The 19,302-nt window shown below is 37.5% G+C and overlaps 1 protein-coding gene across 2 annotated transcripts in view; it reads left to right on the top strand.

Annotated features, from left to right (window-relative positions):
- The window catches only part of BDH2 (3-hydroxybutyrate dehydrogenase 2), a 19,519-nt gene extending 2,230 nt beyond the window's left edge, over window positions 1-17,289 (top strand). The window contains exons 2-11 of one of the 2 annotated variants that reach the window (XM_015828458.1): window positions 94-108; window positions 1,302-1,427; window positions 3,352-3,430; window positions 5,794-5,890; window positions 6,957-7,065; window positions 7,669-7,729; window positions 8,089-8,202; window positions 8,456-8,514; window positions 10,246-10,338; window positions 17,101-17,289. In XM_015828458.1, coding sequence (XP_015683944.1) covers window positions 1,356-1,427; window positions 3,352-3,430; window positions 5,794-5,890; window positions 6,957-7,065; window positions 7,669-7,729; window positions 8,089-8,202; window positions 8,456-8,514; window positions 10,246-10,338; window positions 17,101-17,154 — 738 coding nt within the window. In that variant the 5' untranslated portion in view covers window positions 94-108; window positions 1,302-1,355 and the 3' untranslated portion in view covers window positions 17,155-17,289. The remainder of the gene's footprint in view (window positions 1-93; window positions 109-1,301; window positions 1,428-3,351; window positions 3,431-5,793; window positions 5,891-6,956; window positions 7,066-7,668; window positions 7,730-8,088; window positions 8,203-8,455; window positions 8,515-10,245; window positions 10,339-17,100) is intronic. The other variant, XM_015828450.1, reaches the window with a different exon arrangement.
- The last annotated feature ends 2,013 nt before the right edge of the window (window positions 17,290-19,302 follow it).

Here is a 19,302-nt window from a genome sequence, read left to right as displayed (position 1 = left end):
AGTACCTGCATGTCATAAGCATTTGAATTAAAATTACCATATTGAAATCAAATCTGATGTTTTTTAATTTTTATTTGGTGTGCGTTGGAACAGGGGTAGTCTTATACGGTGAGTATAGCCCAAACTCTATATTTTAACTGGAAAAGTTGGGGGTCGTCTTATACGCCCAGTCGTCTTATACGCCGGAATATACGGTAGTGATTTTGTAAAGTAAGCCAGTACAGTATTCACAAAATAATGAGGTACCTGAAGCAAAAGCAAAATTCTCATATGAATTGTCATATGATGCAAAGGTGTAAGTCCAGTCATTCCCTCTCTAGGATAGGAAATAGCTTTGTTCTTTTAAAACCAGAGACAGAATTTAAGAGAAATAGATGTTTCTTTGTTATGAAAAATAATTTCATTAACAGTTTATCTGTAGTGCCTCATTCTTTGAACTAATAAATCCTCATCCTTTCTTCTTAGCTGAATAACTGCTACAAGTATTTGAAAAGTTGCTTTCAGTCAGGAAGACTAACATGCCATAATGATGCATGTCACAGTTATGTATAATATACATCAGTAGTTCTTAACCTGTTGTCCACAAACCCCCAGGGACCGCAATGTTGTCCCAGGGTGTTTGCAAAGGCTTGAAGAAATGCTATGATTTAAATCTTGAATCTTGATAGTCCGTGGCCATTATCCAGGCCACAAAAGATATTTAAACGGGAGACAATGGTAAAGAAAAGGTTGAGAACCACTGATATACATTATCTGTGTTCAGTTTTGCTTCTGAGGGAATACCAATGGAAAAGACATATTTCTTTTTGTTCCCTTTTCAAAGTCTCAGGTCAAGTACAAACCCTTCAGAGCATGTTTATCAGCTTTAAAATGTATGGCTTTCAACTCCTAGAATTTCCCAGCCAGCATGTTATTATTTGTTAGAAACCCCACTTTAAACTTCCTTGCCAAATACAAAAATCAAATATCAGCATAAAAGGGTTTTTGGAGATAACTACAAATTAAACAGTGGACTGATCTGCTTCATATGAAAAAGAATAAGCTATGCATTTAGATACTTAAGTAACCCACTCTGGGACTCAAAAACTTCATATAATGTGCAGATAAATGAAGATCTGGATTGTATAATGAGGAAGTTGACAACTTCCTTACCGTAGTTACTATGGCATAGTATCTCTCTAATAAATCTGTAAATTATGTTCTAAAATCAGCTTTATAACTGTAACAAGTGCAAAAGAAGCAGGGGGATCTATTGGGCTACTATATAAATGGAAATATAATGAACATATGTTACCTTGCAGCTGTAATCAAGACCAACCCATAAGCCCCTGCAATTGATTGGAGCGGCTTCTAAAATGGGGCGGCTTCAGGGGAAGGTAATACTACTCTCTGCTGCAGCCCAAGGAATTGGCCAAGCTGTGGCTAAAGTAAGTGCATAATTATTTATTGAATATCATCATGCACATGATTTTATAAGTTTCAGGTACAAAAGTACCTTCCCTTTAAGTGTGGGAGCTAAAGGCTATGTGCTGGAGGAAGTGGTGAAAATAAAAACCTGAAGAGAAAGGATTTAATATTATCAGAATAATATCATGCTGCAGATGTTTCATCACAATCAGATGCCAACATTTCATGACCTTGGCTGATCTTGAAAAAGCTAAATAGGATCAGACATGGTTATTTCTTGGATGGGAGACTCCCAGGAAAACCTTGGGCAAAATTTCCTTGGCCAAGGAAATCCTTGGCCAAGGGAATCCAAATTAAAAAAATGAGTCTCAGAAGAAAGCAGTGGCAAATCACTTTAATATTATTGCAAATATAAAACTGTGCACCTGTCCATATATAGGACCAGAAGTAATCTTCATCTAGAGTTGTTACAAATGATGTAACATTTGTAAGTTCACTCATTTTGAAAGTAAATGTATTCTGTATGTGTTTGTGTTCTTTTATTTAAGAGGTGGGTATTTCATGCTACTACAGGCATAAAAAAATCGTAACTATAAAAAGTAGATTTTAAGAGCCAGCTTTAGAGTATACACAGAGTCATTTACTGAGATGGAAATTGAACAAATAATAATTGCAAAAAGCAGCTTTACTCAGAACAGCTTACATCCTGCGACGATGCCTCTAACACCACAAAGCACCAACATCTGCCTATCTCAGATCCTTGGGAAGGATTCTAAAGGTGGATAAAAATTCAAAATCTGAACATTTGACTGACTGTGTAATAAACCATAATAATATAAAAGCATGCAAGATAAAAAGTCAGTCCTAATTTTAAAAACCGGGCATCTTACACAGAGGAAAATATTATTATCTTGGTTTGTTCCATTTATACATATTCCATTTCCCTGTCTAGAAAGAAACTTGCATGAATCTTTAAAATAAATAGTATTATGTAAGTAACAATATTTGAAATATATTTAGCTGGGATTTGCAATAAAAATCCAGGAGCTAGCTAGCCATCTACAGCTTCTTCCAGAAAATCCATTCCATTCCTACTCCCAAGTTTCACTTTTTTTTAAATCCCCCCCACTAAATAGTGATTAGGAGGACAAATTTTAAGGGGTTTTTTTCTTGTGCATTTTTCTAATTTTTGCAAACCGTCAGCATCCTGCAAATATTCTATTTCTGTGACTGCCCATCTCAACAAGTAATTCTGGATGGCAAGAAATCTTAAATTAAAAACAATTCCCATCATAAATACAAAGATTAAAATACACAGTAACCAAGGAAGATGTCACACTCAACAGTTGTTAGCACAACCAGGAGAGAGCACCCTTCTCACATCTGGGGCCTCACACCTGATTTTAGTATATCATGCATTTTTTTGCAACCAATATATTTTGGTTTGCCTTCTGAATATAAAAATTAAAGTATAATAAATCTTTTCATTTGATATGAAAACTCATTTTTCTTAAGTAGATTGTTAGTTTACAGGATGATTTGCAGACGACATGATTTTTTTCAGCAAATCATTTTTTCAGAATTTCAGAACTTTTCACTGTCTGTGAAGATGCTCTGGTATTTCAGAACATATATCAGAAACAGTAGTTTCAGAGTTGCCAGAATATCTCTGGAAGAATTTAGCTCCTAACCAATTTTGTAGGTATAATTCTTGGTAATTGCTGTAATCTTTAATGGTGGTACTATTGTTATATTATTGTTACTGTTGTTGGTTGCTAGCCATTTTTCCAGTGGAACCCAGAGTAATGCACAGAAGAACATGATAATAACAATTTAAAATAAACATAACTGCTATTAAAAACAAAAGAAAAATAATGTGCTGTTTTTATCTGTATGGCTATAGTTTGTGAAAATGAACATATATGTACATTTTTGTTTTTAAAGGCTTTTGCAAAAGAAGGAGCTCAAGTTATTGCTACAGATATCAATGAGTCCAAACTTCGAGAACTGGAAAGTTATCCAGGTATTCTTTGAATTACTTAGAACCAGAGCTTAGCAAAGTATATTATGTGATCCCTCATTCTTGTGGTGGTCCCATCTCCAGGCCACCACCTACAGAAGGCAAGTAGAAAAACAAGTCTGTTACATTTTATCCCTATGACTTATCTGTAGTAAGTACCAGTTGCCATTTCTCATATTGTATGAGGTAGTGAATTCAGGGTAAAACCTCAGGATTCAAGGTAACTCTGGGCAATGGGCAAAGCAATCAGCAGAGAAAGCAAGGGAACTACTATGGCCTTCACATTTACTATCTCCTCTCTCTTAAAGCTCTAATAAGCAGCAAGATTGTGGCCTACACAGAAGGCTGCCATGCAGATAAGAACCTCTGGCAGCTTCTGCTCATGGGAGGGCTATCTTGAGAGGATAAATGAGCAAATCATAAAGCAGTTGTCAAAAGGTGTGAGGGTATTCTGCTCTCTCCTGGCACATTCCAGATGTGTGGATGTGGTATCCTACTTGTCTCAGCAGAGGTTATGCTGGCTGGGAATTCTGGGAGTTGAAGCCCAAATATTTGGATAGTAGATGGAGAAGATTGGATACCTAGATTGGAGAAGGCTGTCATAAATGACTCTCCCAAAGTCCTAGGTCTCAGCAATTGTCAGATGTCATTTGTTTAGAATTATGAGGCCAAGTTCAGGTTTTCTTCATTCCATTAGATCATTTCAGTGTAAGTTTCCAATCTTGTGCTTATTTAGCAATGTTGCCAAGGCTTGCTTTCAGCTATATAGGTCAGCTGTATCTCTACTATGAATCTTTCTTCATTTGCCTCTGATTTCTCTAGAAATTACTTTCCTAGATCAAGAAAGTTTCAGAGTAGTTAAACTGAATGGACTCAGAGCTGACTTCAACTGAATTTAAGTTTAATATCCTATTCTCTCATCAGTGTTATTATCAAAAAACTTTATTCAGGCAGCTGTGGTCCAATTTTTTCTGTATTTGATTTTCAGTTGCACATTTTCCAAGTCAATCAGAAAATTATTCAGTGATTCAGTGGAAGATATAAATGTGGTATCTGTGATTCCGGGTTATAACTGCTGGAACATAAAACGTTACTCAGCAAACAGAAATAATTTGTAACTGAAACATTAATAATGTAAACTTGTTATTGCGAACAGAGCAACGTTAACATTTATGATGTTTTGTGTATGCTTTCAAAGAAGCTGACACAGGTAGTTGACGTTTGATCATGGTTGGGTGCAGAATTTCCATTGAGTGATGCCATGGTGGTTGAGTCATGTGGTCATTAAGTGAATCCAATTTGTCTAACTGGTTTTGCTTGTTGGAGGTCAGCTGGGAAGGTGGCAAATGCTAATACATAACCCTGGGTGGCGGCAACTATCATAAATATATGCCAGTTGCCAAGTGCCTAAATTTTGATCACATGACTGTGGAGATGTTGCAGTGTGCAAAGACCAATCATAAGTAACTTTTTCTCAGTGCCATTGTAACTTCGAGTGGCTGCTAAATGAATGGTTGTAAGCTGAGGTCTATCTGTATCACATGTAGACGATCTCATAAAGAGATAGATCCATGTAAAAGAAAATTTTCCACAAATGAATGTTGAGGACTATGTCAGACTAAAGCTTATAAGGTGCTATTCATAATTCCAAGAAGGAGAACCAGCATCAGTAGCATTTGGCTTCTCTGTGCAGAGCTACTCCATGTGATTAGGAAGTATGGACAGTTCTGTTCTACCTCCATTCATTCATTCATTCATTCATTCATTCATTCATTCCAATATCGTGCAGGGTGCTGATGTCAAAAGACATCTTTTTTTTTCTTGCTTCAGGAGCTTGCCTGAACATGTGACTACCAAGTAGGAATAGGTCTGCAAAGGCTGATCCCAGTTCTTATCTCTCCAGAACATACCTGCCCCCATGAATTCTCTTTCATTAGATAAAGCAAACACCTTGGTTGTAGATGGTAGAGGGCGGGAATGACATCTCCCGGCTGTTGTCCTCTTTTGGGAGAGAGAAAGAGAAACAGGTCACTTCGCATGTTCCGCATTTTTGAACCATCCTTAGGAATCTTGCTGGTTCTGCAAGAGGAAAATCAAGTGGGTACTCTCAGGCAGCAGGTTATTTTAATTGGTTCTCTCTGTCTCCTTCTTCTCGGACTTTGCCTTGCTAAGATGACATGGGCCAAAATGTTTTCTCCTTTGAATGGACGTTGAACTCGTGAAAGGCTTTTGTTTTTGGAAGTACTGTATGGTCTCTTTTCTTGTATGGCTCCCCATTTTCACCTTTGTAATATGGCTGCTTTTTTAATTTTGAGAACACCACACATACTCATCACAGCATAGATTGTGTGGATCTCTTTTAACAGGCATTCAGATCCAGGTGCTCGATGTCACCAAGAAAGAGCAAATTGAAAAGCTGGCCAAGGAGCTGAAGAGAATCGATGTTTTGTGCAATATTGCAGGGTAAAATGTTGCCAGATTTTTAACTCTTTTTCTAATCTTTCTCCTTTCTGAAATCAGACTTTTGTTTCCACTTAGGTTATTAATAATCTGAATCAAAGATGATTTGGCAATGCAGGGTAAATGAGCAACAGCAAGTTGATTCCATCTACTATAATCTTGATTCTGCTTATCAGATGGGCACTAACCTTTTAACATTATATTAATATTATAATAAAAATATGGATATAATATTCTACACTTGCTTCTGGTAGTGCAAAAGCATTGGGTTATCCAAGCCATCTACTGTGAGTCATATCTTCATATACTGTACTTGACTGCTCTGAGAATCCCTCATGGAGGTGACTTGCCTTTCATATTATAACACTGAACACATTGTGCTGATTGACTGTCTGCAATTCCACTCCAGATGTTGCTTCAGTTTGGGTTATTGAATTCATCTGATTTGAAGCAGCACTTTGATTTGGAAAGGTTGATCTGCTTTGAACTGCCACATTGAAGTGGATCAGTTTGCTTCATGGGTCTTTTGCTCCTGTGTATCTTAGACTCTTTGATCAAGATGGCATGGAAGTCTAATGAAGCATTCCTGGATATTGATTCACTTTCAGTGGGTGCATCATTAAAAGACATTGAATTGAAATGTCACCTCAAAGTTCACAGCAACCTTCCTAAAAATAAGCACAAGTGTCAGTTTGATTAATAGCAAAGGAAAAGAAAATATCAAACCCTTCCTTACTGCCATAGTCCAAAGCATCCTGTGTGCAATTAGGTATCCTCCTGTAATTAATTATATGTATATTAGAGACCATGATATCTCTGCAGTTCCAATTTTGTGCCAGTGTGTTTGCCAATACATACAAATTTATTTCTCAAAAGATTTAAATGTGATTGTCTACTTTGTGGATCACACATATTGTGCAAACTCATCATCTTTGTAGTATCGAAACAATAGTCATGATTTCAGCATACTAGGCCTTGTCCTGAATCTTTAATTTATAGTTTTATCCTGTCACTTGACAGTTTATGTGCTTCGGAAAGTAAAACAAAACAATTGTGTCTTCTGCTATAGTTTTGTTCATCATGGGACTATTTTGGACTGTGAGGAAGAAGACTGGGCCTACACAATGGAAGTCAATGTTCGTAGCATGTATCTCATGATCAAAACATTCTTGCCTAAGGTAAGATTGAGACTTCTCACATCTGTAGAGCAACTGAGTAAGATGAAAAGAAATTTGGAAGTTGACAAGTTCTCAAGCCACCTAATATGTGTTATCTGTTATAGAGGTAGAAAACCTTGGTACTTTGGAAGGATATCTGGAATCGTTATAATAATCCTGTAAGGCAGAAGCAGCTGATACCTTTCATATTTTCAGTCTACAAATCTTATAATGTGTTACACTTGGCCATGGTGGCTGGAGCCAGTAGAAGCTGAAATCGAAAAGTGTGTGATTGTTGGCACAAAGGCTTATGGGATTAGGCCAAAAGCATATAGGATAGTCATTCTGAACTTGGAATCTCATATATTTTCAACTACAGACCTCATAATTCTCAACCAAAATGCTGGCTGAGAATTATGTAATTTGTAGTTGAATATTGCAGGGTATACCAAACTGAAAAGCGTGCATTTCTGTCAAATATTTGTTGTGCCTTCTGTGATTCTTGCACATGAAAACAACTCATTCTTCAGATTACATAGTACTTTTAAATCTCTACTTGTAAATCAGTTTTTTAAATAAGACACTTAAAACATTACAGGATATAACATTTCAATTTTTGAACAGATGCTTGAGCAGAAATCCGGTAACATTATCAACATGTCTTCTGTGGCATCCAGTATCAAAGGTTAGTGGCTGATAACAACTGGTTCCAGCTGGCATGAAAGGGAGTCAATATATATGCTGAAAAAGATGGACAACAAAGACTTAGCTAACATGTACTGTATGTTTCCCTCCCAAAAAGGAGGAAAAGGGAGAAAACAAACAGGAATGTGTCCATACAATCAAAATTCAGGAATGTGTATAAAGCAGAGAATTGGCCCATCTACAAAATACTCCTTGTAAAAAATAACCAAACAGAAGTCTGGAGCAAATCAAGACTATTCAAAAGAGCCATTATGGAGATGGGGGCCAATACTGAATGAAAGTGATCTTTTTTCATATGCTTTTGTTACGTACCTTGATTGCTAATCCTTTCTCCTTCAGGGATTCCCAACAGATGTGTCTATAGTACTTCAAAAGCAGCAGTTATTGGTCTCACCAAGTCTGTAGCTACTGACTTCATTGAAAAAGGAATCAGATGCAACTGTGTTTGTCCTGGTATGTAATATTCTACAATCTCTATTTTGGGGGTTTTGCCCTTCAGAATTGTGCAAAAGAATTCAAACTGTAGCTCAAAGTTGAAGAACTTTACTATCTAAGAGATTATGTGCTTACAATGTATCAGCTACATTTGATTTATAGTACTAAGTACTTTTTTTATTTAGTTAAGAGTCTAATTAGAAAAGGACCCACCTTTGTTCATGAACTGCATGGTGTCATTTTTAATTTAAGGTTTGCATGTGTTTTATAGGCACCGTTGACACTCCTTCTCTGAGGGAAAGAATCCAAGCAAGACCTAATCCAGAACAGGTATATAATGCATTTTATTATAATATGCAAGTGCACAATGAAGGAACACATATATAGCAGTTAGTTCTATAAGACCTGTTTCCGAAATATTTGCAGGAAGTTTTGCTGGAAAGTTCCTATGCAAAGACACCATCCAGTGGGACATTTGAAAAGGCAAACAAAGTGCAAATTGGAAAGATAAATAGGACAATTAAAATGTTTTCCTTAATTATATACCTAATTATAAGCCGCCATGAGCCTACATGTATTTGGTAACATACAAAACATAATAAAGAAATGAAACTTCACACAGACATCGAGTTTAGACTCTTCCCGGTATTTCCTTCCAGAGTTATCTAATAAGCCAAGTATATAGGTCATTGCTGTTGATGAGTTGACAATCAGTCTTTCAGTGGCCAAAGAAGAGGAGGTCAGGAAGACCACAGCAAAGGGGAATGTGTGTGCTGCTTTTCATGGTATAAAAAAAGGTAAAGGGAGTCCTTGCGGATTTTATTCCGCTAGTTGTTGCTGACTGTACAGGGTGGTGCTCATCTCCATTTCAAGGCCATTGACCCTACACTGTCCGAAGACATTTCCATGGTCATGCGGCCAGCATGACATCACAGGGCGCTGTTGGGTGGCCCGGTGGTTAAGAAGCTGGGCTTGTCAGCTGGAAAGCCAGCAGCCCAGGTTCAAGACACAAGTTCCACGCAATGGTGTGAGCTCCCATCTTTGCCCCATCTAGCCAACCTAGTAGCTCGAAAGCATACAAATGCAAGTTGATAAATAGGTACCACTTTGGTGGGAAGGTAACAGCGCTCTTCCTGGTATAAAGGAAAAAAATAATTAATTTGCTTGAGCTACTATTCCATATAGTTACAGAATTACAGCATGTTTGTAATAGTTCTATCTTCAACCGAGATCAGATTTCTGTACTTTGATGGCGGTAGAGATGTCTTCTTCTGTTGTAGGACCTCATGGAGTCCTACTAGAGTAACCGCACCATTAGAATGAAGTGGCTGCTTCAGTAAGCTGACTTTGAGGTATCATGAAAAGCTCAGCAAATCATTACTACAGTTTTCTTAAGGGGCTGTGCTAATGGCACATCTTCCTTCTAGTGCCAAAATAAGCTAGATAACTTTTAAAGTGTCAAAGGATGTATGATTGGCCCTTTTAGTCTTTATGGATATACAGAACAAGCACCTAGAGACCTGTTCCATTTAAATAAGTTTTTAATTTATGTGGGTTTCATTGGTTATGCTAATTATTTATTGCTGTGCCTGGTGATAACATTGTATACGGGTACTTTTTAGATCTTGCAGTATTTATCTGTGCAGTATTGATGTACAGTATTACATGCTTGAAAAGATGTTTCAGAAAGACAGCTGGAAAATGTTTAAAGTAAATATATCTTGAATTTTGAAGGATGCAACTGTTATTTTCTATGCTATTTCAGCTAGCAAATTATTTCAAAAGTTGATATTTTTTAATCTTTTAACCAAAGAACAAACATACCAAATGTTCCATGCAATATTTTACCATAATTAAACTTTGTTAATTTGCCTTCTAGATTTTGTAGGTGTCCTACTTTTTTTGAATAATATCTTGGAAACAACATAAGACTTTGACACTCATCAAATCCTTTGTAGGGAGTGTTAGAATGCTGATCTGTCACCTCTGACAATGAAAAATCAGAAACAACCTAACTCTGGGGCTGAATATTTACTTCCAATATCATTTTTCCCCTCCTAGGCACTAAAAGATTTTCTCGCCAGGCAGAAGATGGGCAGATTGGCTACCGCTGAGGAAATTGCCCACCTCTTTGTATATCTGGCTTCTGATGAAGTAAGTTACTTGGATCAGCCATATGTTGTTTGAAATAGAACCTTCCTGTTGTTTAAGAAATTGTTGCTAAAATGGGGATTTTAGAAGAAGAAAGATATAAAATGTATAAATGATATTTTTATAGGTAATTCTTGCTTAGTGACAGGTTGCTTAGTCACCATTCTTTACGACAGATCCCCAAAAGGTACCTGTGACCCAATTTTGAACTTCTGATGGCTGCTCTCAATAATCACATAACATTATAGGTGTTAGGCAACCAGCCCACCTTTATGGCTGTTTGAAGTGTCCCATGGTCACACGACCACAATTTTTTACGGTTTTCTTGATGGTTTCCATGCAAAAAAATGATCATTGGATAAAATGTATTTGCTTAGCAACCACCACATTTGCTTAACAACCACCAGGTTCACTTAAAGACTATCACAAAAAAGGTCATACAATTGGAAATGGTCATATGGTGACTCATTTAATCACTCAGTGATTTATCACTATAATTCCAGACTTAATTACAGCCATAAGATGAGATCTAAGTATGTAGATAATTGCAAATATGTTCAATAAATAAAAATATGAGAACAGTTCCATATTTAGAAGGTTAAAAAAAGTATATGTTCAAGAATTATATTAAAGAAACATCATGTGCTGTAAGGGATATTATACTTATACTGAACTTCAGCCCTTATTTCCTTGAAGCATAAATCAAGCTATGCGTGGTAAATGTGCCACTGGAAAGATGTCATGCACATATTTATTGCCACAATAAATACCGTGCAAAATGGTTTATTAAAGAAAGGGGGTGTATTCTTTAGTCAAATAGTAGTTTTAATTCTGGTACCAACTGCACTGTGTATTTCAATTGGTAAAAAGTATTTTAACATTTGACAGTCTAAATCTATCTGAAATGCAAAATGGTTCATCTGTAAAATTTTACATTATATGGCTACATTCCATAACCAACCAAGGTGGCATTACAATATTTGGAGCTTTATGTATAGGATTTCAACACCCATTAAAAACAACTTTATGACAAAAACTACATGTTGTTTAATTATATAAGGGGATAAGTCAGATTCAACTGGCAAATGGAGTTCCTTAAACATGAAACTATTTTCTTAGTGAAACCAAGTAGTATTTCCTTCAAATATTTTTTTCAATGCTTTCCAACCCAGTCCATCACAATGAAACAGAGAAAGTTCTCCGAATTCCACTTGTTGCCATTGGCTACTAGGCTCAATAGTAACACAGAATGAATAAATGATAACTAGCTATGTTCTCTAGGTCTCTGATTGAAGCTTCCTAATGCTTTTCTGCCTGCCTGAAGTTTCAATGTACATCCACAATACACTTTCCTACTCTCTTAAGGCAATGGCTGTGGTTTTCCTGCAGAGGGGTCTTCTCAGATCCTTGTTGGCAGTTCTATCCCTGTCTACCCCCAACTCTGCCCTATTTGCAGAGAATCATCAGCCAATCAGGACTTGCCCTTTGTGGCCTGTAGCTTGCTGCTCATTTCAAAATCTGGTTGGCAACTCCTTTATCATACGCTACATTCTAAAGAATTTGTGGCTGTCAGTGCACTAAACCAATTTTGTGCCTTAAATCCAAAATGCTAAACAGCTTTAAATATGAGGCACTGATCAATTCTACAGTTCTATCTGCTTTAAAACCCGCTTGTTCCTCTGGCAGGATACGTTTTGAGTCTCACTAGTGTAACAGCTCCAGGTGCAGATGTTTGCCAGAGATTTTACCATTTGGGTGGTCTCTGTTAATTTTCTTAAAAATAGCAATAAATATTGCTGGTCCCAGTCATTTGGAGTTCTAGTTGAGCTGTCAACTAGATGTCAAGATTGGACCTTACCAGTCAAGATTTATTTAGCCCACCCAGTGGAAATGGAGACAGCTCTAGGTGTTTTAACAGTTTTCAGCTGGTTGATCAGTTTAGATATCTTGAAGTCATAACCAATGGCCATAGTGATAATGACTCAAAGCTGTGTTGCTTTTGATGTGCCCCGCCCATATTGCTGATGGCATATGACACTCTGTCAGTGATGCTTCATTGTTCAGACAAGCCAAAACCAATCTCTGTAAGAAGGTGGAATCAGCAAATTAATTGCTGTAATGAATCCTTTAATGCTCTCTTTTGTGTGGCTTACAGTCTTTTATTATGTGTTTTAAACTGGATGATCCCTTGACTGGAAGTATGTATGGAGTCTACCATATCGGCATAAACTCTGTTTCTGTACATTTATTTGTGAACATTTGTCCAGTTTGACAAAAATTGCCAGAAGCAATTTAAGAGTGAAGAGGTTGATTGCTAAATATGTAAACAAGTGCAGTTAAAAACCCTCAACAGTCTTCAGGATTGTTATGCATTTGGGGGAAGTTTCCAAACTCTTATTATTCTTATTGTTCTGCATAAGGATACAGAATGTATGTAACATACTTGGGCATATTTGTTTTCTGTGTTGTGCTTCTGGCTAGTTTCAGGAATTACTAGCCCAGCAGTTTTTATCACCCTCTTGGTAAATTGTGTCAATACCGTACTTCTGCTGGTATAGAATGTGGCCACGTAGGCAATTGTGGACGCCCAAAGAAGGATGCATGTAACACTTTTTCTTCACAAACTGCATTGAGTGCCAATTTGCTTCCAGATCCAATTCAAGGGGTTGGTTATGACCTACATGGTAAAGGGTCAGACTACCTATGGAACTGTTTCTGTCCCATTATATCTCCCCATCCCACACTGTCAAGACAGCAAAGGAATGTTGCAGACCCTGTTAATCAAATGATTTCAATTGATGGGGTTCAGGGAGACAGCCTCCTCTGTCATTGTCCTTGCCCTGTGGAACATTCTCCCTCCTCCCGGAGATGAGACAGGTTCCCACCTTCCTGGCCTTGTGAAAGCATGCCTCTGCGGCCTTGCATGGGGAGCCCAGAGGATAACATAACCATGGGGCTGGTTGCCACCTTGAGAGCAATCCGGTCACCTTTCAGTTAATTTTTAATATGTGTTTTAAATATCTTTCCTTCATTTAAATTTTAAACTTTTATGTATTTTTATATTTTAATATTTTATTGTACATCACCCAGAGCTCTTCTGTGAGGGAGATAGGCAGTTTAAAAATTCGATAAATAAATAAAAGAAATATATAGAGAGACAATTAGGATGTGTGGTTAAGGCATTAGGTTAGTAATCAGGAGACCATGAGTTCTAGTCTTGTCTTAGGCACAAAGCCAATGGCTTACCATAAACCAGTCACTCTCTCAGCCCAAAGAATCAGGAAATGGCAAACCGCTTCCAAAATACCTTGCCAAGAAAACGGCAGGAACTAGTTCAGGTAGTTGCCAAGAGTCAACACTGACTTGAAGCTACCCAAAAAAACCCCACTCCACTTTTTTTTTAGATTTTTATATCATCCTTTTTTTCATGGCAGTGTACATACCAATACTCTTTCCATTTTCCCTATAACAAAAACCCTGTGAGGTGAACTGGCCCAAAAGTCAATTGGTTTTCATGCCAAAGGCATGACTAGAACTCACAGTCTCCTGGTTTCTAGGCCAGCACCTTAACCACTACACCAAGTTTATATCAGGCATTGGATCAAACCTCAGTTTATATCCCAAGCCAGTTTGGTTTTATAAGAAAGAACTGTATGAATAGGGAAACAGAGGTAAAAGAAAATGTTATCTATTATCAACATAATTTATTTCACTTCCTTTTATATTTCTAAATAGATCCCTAGGAACTTTTTCCCACAGATGACTTTATGACGAAGAACAGAATACTGAGGCTCAGTGAAAATTAACTTCCTCTTTTATTTAAAATAAGCATTTATAGAAGCAAAGTGAAAATCATTTCAAAATTACAGTACAAGATGGTCAAAGCTTATCTTAATTTCTTTAGGAGATTTCAAATGCCATTTATAGATTTTCATTAAATACTAGTTTGATTAAAGTTCCAGATGAACATGAAGAGAAGCGAGTGCAGGGAAATTTTCAAAGGTTGGACTCAAGTCACAGCAACTGGTGATGAGGAGGACCCTTGAAACTTGACAGCAAAAGCCCAGTTTTTGTACCCTCAAGATCCATGCTGCTGAGATCATTTTCTTTTTCTGATTGGTCGTTTCCCTTCGCTTTGATTGGACTGTTTCAAACTACCTGGAATGATCTGGAACATTCTAGAACATGCCATCATTTCCACCTTGGTTTCAATACATGACCAACAGTGGTTATAATTGCCAACTTGAACACAAATTTGACATTTGATCACTTTATTAGCATATCTTGTCAACCCCCTAACTCAGTGTTTCTCAACCTTGACAATTTTAAGGCATGCGGACTTCAACTCCCAGAATTCCACAGCCAGCAATGCTGGCTGTGGAATTCTGGGAGTTGAAGTCCACATGCCTTAAAATTGTCAAGGTTGAGAAACACTTCCTAATTCATCTGCTCTTCTCTGATGAAGCATCTATTCAGCATCTTTACCCTGTTACTGCAACTTTTACTGTACCTAAAGTAAACTTAATTTCTCTGACAAAGGTATGTGAAGCTTGTGCTATGTACCCACTCTATGCAGATAGTCCTCGAGATACAATGGGACACTTAATAGCCAGCTACGACAGACCCTCCCTCCCAAAAGCTACATGTGACCCTGCTTCAAACCTACAGCAGCTGCAGTGCCCCTGCAGTCATTTGCCCTTACAACCAACCACAGGTTTCCTCCCAACCTGCCAACCTGCCAACCTGCCCTGACAGGACCCCACAGCGCTTAACACATGTCTCCCATGCTTTCTGAAAGCAGCCAGAAAGCTCTGCGCTCCAACAATTCCTTGAAGAAAAGGTGGCGGCTTTCGGAACTTTCTGCCCTCATCAGCTGGCCTCAGGAGACTACAAAACTATCCTAGGCTTTGAGGAACCTGCATGCAAAGGTGCCAGCTTTATGACGAGTTTCCCAAACCTTTCCCTTGCTTAACCGCTTCCCTCCCCCAGAAACCCACATTTCTTCAATAAAGAAAAAAAAAAGCTTGAAGGGACAAATGTGTTGACCTTCCCCCCCCCAATTAGGTGTTGAAACTGAGTTCTCTGCCTCTGCCTTCCAGTCTCAATCCCTTTTAATAATTTAATTTTAATCTAGTATGCAAAATAGTATGCAAAATAGACAGTCAACAAGCCAAAAAGGGAACAAAAAGACCCAAACACCATTCCATCAGCAATCAGCACCCAGATGAGCATAGATTAATTCCAGGATTAACATCAGACTAACAAACAAGTAAACAATACCCCAATCAAGGAACTGCCAAACAAGCCAACAGCAAACAGTCCAATCAAATAACCTCTAATACCACCCCACCAACACTAATAGGGCAAGCCACTAGAACAGAGGCCCCCAACCTTTTGAACACCAGGGACTGGTTCTGTGGAGAGTGGTTTTTCTGCAGACAGGAGGGGGCGTGGGTTTCATGTACTGCCTGCATCCCACGGATGGGGCTTTGCTTGTTTGCGCTGCCCAGTTTCTGGCATGCTGCAGCCCGGTGCCAGTCCACAGACCAGGGGTTAGGGACCCCTCCACTAGAATATAAACTGAGATCAACCCCACTGCTTACTAACACTGATGATGTTACCTAGTTTGGTAATGAAATGTCTGCAAGAAAACAACGAAGCCCAGAGAGCACAAAGAACCCCTCAGAGTTAAAGTTGTTTCTTGCAAAAATCACCTAAAAAGATGGAAAATATACAATTAAAATAAAAATATAATCAGAATCTAAGTACTAAACTCTCTTATATTGGAAGCAAAAAGGAATAGATCACCTAGAAGACGTAGGAACCATGTATCTGGAAATGTTCTTGAAGGGCATCTCATCTAAGGATATCCTGAATCAGTCTAGTTGTGATTACTTGAATCTTTTAATTTGCAGACCCCAAGATGTTAAAGTAATCAATCTCTTGAAGCTGGAGTTTATACATACTAAACCATGGTTTGTTTAATCTCAACTGATTGGATTCATATAGCAATAAAACATGCTTGGTGTAAGTGATGCAACAAACTGAACATTTGTTGCCATAACCTGCAGTGGTCATTTCATAGAGATCTGTACATCTGTTAAAGTTGAGTAAAGTAAAAGTAATGAAGACAGACAATACATCAATGATGGTCTGGTGATGCTACAAAGATGCTGTAGTTCATTACTAGGTTCGAAACCACATTATCAATGTGTGGATTTAATCTTATTAGTGTTTCCTTCTGTAGATAGTCCTCGACTTACAACAGTTCATTTAGTGACTGTTCAAAGTTACAACAGCACTGAAAATGTGATTTATGACCATTTTTCAGTTATGACCTTTGCAGCATTCCCCATGATCATATGATCAAAATTCAGATGCTCGGCAGATTTACGACCGTTCAGATTTACGACCGTTGCTGTGTCCCAAGGTCATGTGATCACCTTTTGTGACCTTCTACAAGCAAAGTCAATAGAGAAGCCAGATTCACTTAATAACCAGGTTATAACTTATCAACTGCAGTGATTCACTTAACTGTGGCAAAAAAGGTCGTAAAATGGGGCAAAACTCACTTAACAAATGTCTCACTTAACAATGGAAATTTTGGGCTCATTGTAGTCATAAGTCGAGGACTACCTGTATTTTATTAGAAATCAAATTAATTACATTTTAATATTTAACCTTTATTTCTATGTGCTATTTATCACTTGAATGCCATGTTTGTTTTTATTTTCTAAATTATTTCTTTTTCTCCTTAAATTTCAGTCAGCATACATGACTGGCAATGAATGCATCATTGATGGTGGATGGAGTATGTGACCAGCTTCTGCAGACATTCTACCTGCAAATTAGTGTTCTCAGTATTCCAGAAGATAAAAAGGACAAGCTATATGCACATCTAACAATCATGTCAAATTAATTACTATAATAAAAATTCATACAATTTGTTAAGTATTTGATGTCAGCTAATCCATCAATTTCTAAAAGACTGTTCATACAATGGATTTATTGCTCATTTGTTAAGCAGTTGTCGTGTCCAACTTCATTTGAGTCAGTTCTTCTATTGTTGGACTGGCAGTTTGGTGTAGAGAGCCAGTTTGATCTAGTGCTTAAGGTAGAGATCCCCAAACATTTGGGCGCCAGGGAACCAGTTCTGTGGAGAGAGGTTTTTCTGCGGACCGGAGAGTGCGTTGTTTTGTGGCTGCCTGCATCCCGCAGATGGGGCTTTCCTTGTTTGTGCGGACTAGTTGCTGGCATACCGCGGCCGGGTACCAGTCCACGGACCGGGGGTTGGGGACCCCTGGCTTAAGGCACCAGGCTAGAAACCAGGAGACTGTCGGTTCTACCTTAGGCATGAAAGATGGCTGGATGACTTTGGGCCAATCATTCTTTGTCAGCCCAACTGACCCATCAGGGTTTTGTTGTGGGCAAAATAGAAAGAGAAAGGACTGTTAGATATATTAGCCCCCTTGATTTTTTTAATCAAGATAATAAAGGCAGAAAAGAAAGAAAGAGAGAGAGAGAAAAAAGAGAAAGAAAGAAAGAAAGAAAGAAAGAAAGAAAGAAAGAAAGAAAGAAAGAAAGAAAGAAAGAAAGAAAAAGAAAGAAAGAAAGAAAGAAAGAAAAGAAAGAAAAGATTTACTACTTCATAATGAAAATAAGGTAGTTTCCCTCAGTACATTTGACTTTTGATGACTTGGTCATTTCTGTACTGTTTTTCAGATGATTTGCCACTGTCATAATTTAGGATGTGTGACAGGGTTTTTTACTTCCAAGTTTAGCCTATAGCCATAGTATTCCTTAGGTGGTATTTTGTTTCTAAGATCAGACAAGATCATTCAGATGCTGCCAGTCACAAGAGCTCTCTGAACTGTGAAAAATATTTATCAACCTTTTCTTTTTGCTTCTTTCAAGTCCAAGATTATTTCAGTTGCAAAACGTCAGTGTTGGAATATTCACCTAGATTTCACTTTTTATTTTTAAATGGCTAGCAACCATAATGCCTTTCTCTCTGCTTACAATAGCCATACAGGTACACAGCAATGTTTTACGATAAATACAAAAAAAATACAAAAATTGAAGGAGGTGAACAGTCAGAATATAGGCGCACATTTGGGGAACATGGTAATATAATTATAGTGTTTAAATCAATTTCAGAGTATTCAATCATACTTATGGAAGGATTAATACAAGTTTTTTTTTTATTTTGGGTAATGGGATAAATTTTCACTTTGCCTTCCCATATCATCCATGCCTGCCTTCTGCTGATTATGCACAATTCTGGGGCATCACTATTTCCTCTTAGAAGTGGATAAATTAATTTAAAATAAAGATTTGTTTCCTTAACATAAGTTTTCAAAGACAAATTATTAGACACATGTTAGTATGCTACTCTCTAATACTCTCTCATGGACTATTCTGACCATAATCATAATTATATAATCATATAATCATAACAGCGAAGAAAAGGAGTCAAGAATTCACTGTGCACTGAACAAATGTTTTGACAATAACAAGGTGAATTTTAAGAAGACAATAGGTACCAGGAATTTCAACAACATAAAGTAGAATAAACAAAGGGAGCAAAATAGATACATTCTCTAGCAGAATTAGGAGAAAAAATGATGGACAGACTTTATGTTACAGACACAAAGGACAGACTGACAAGCATGTATAGAGAAGTGCAGTTTAACAAAGGATGCAACAGTTTACTCTGGGGGGGTGTGCCTGATTCATTTAAGCTAAATGAATAGCTATATAATACAAATTCAGACTTTCAAAAAACAATTAGCTAGAGAACCCTAGGACACACAGGGCATCTGTAGCAAGGGATGCTTTAATCTGGCAAGGATACTTTGAGATCAGATCATGTTTTTGTCCTTCCAGGGCTTTTCCTTGGCAGCAGGATCAGGATTAATGATATAAAATCAGAAGAATATTTTGATTTATTTACAGTTCTCAAGCTTT

Source organism: Protobothrops mucrosquamatus, unplaced genomic scaffold, assembly GCF_001527695.2.
Source record: "Protobothrops mucrosquamatus isolate PMUCROS unplaced genomic scaffold, P.Mucros_1.0 scaffold_224, whole genome shotgun sequence".
Lineage (NCBI taxonomy): Eukaryota > Metazoa > Chordata > Lepidosauria > Squamata > Viperidae > Protobothrops > Protobothrops mucrosquamatus.
This window is presented reverse-complemented; position numbering and strand designations above follow the sequence as displayed.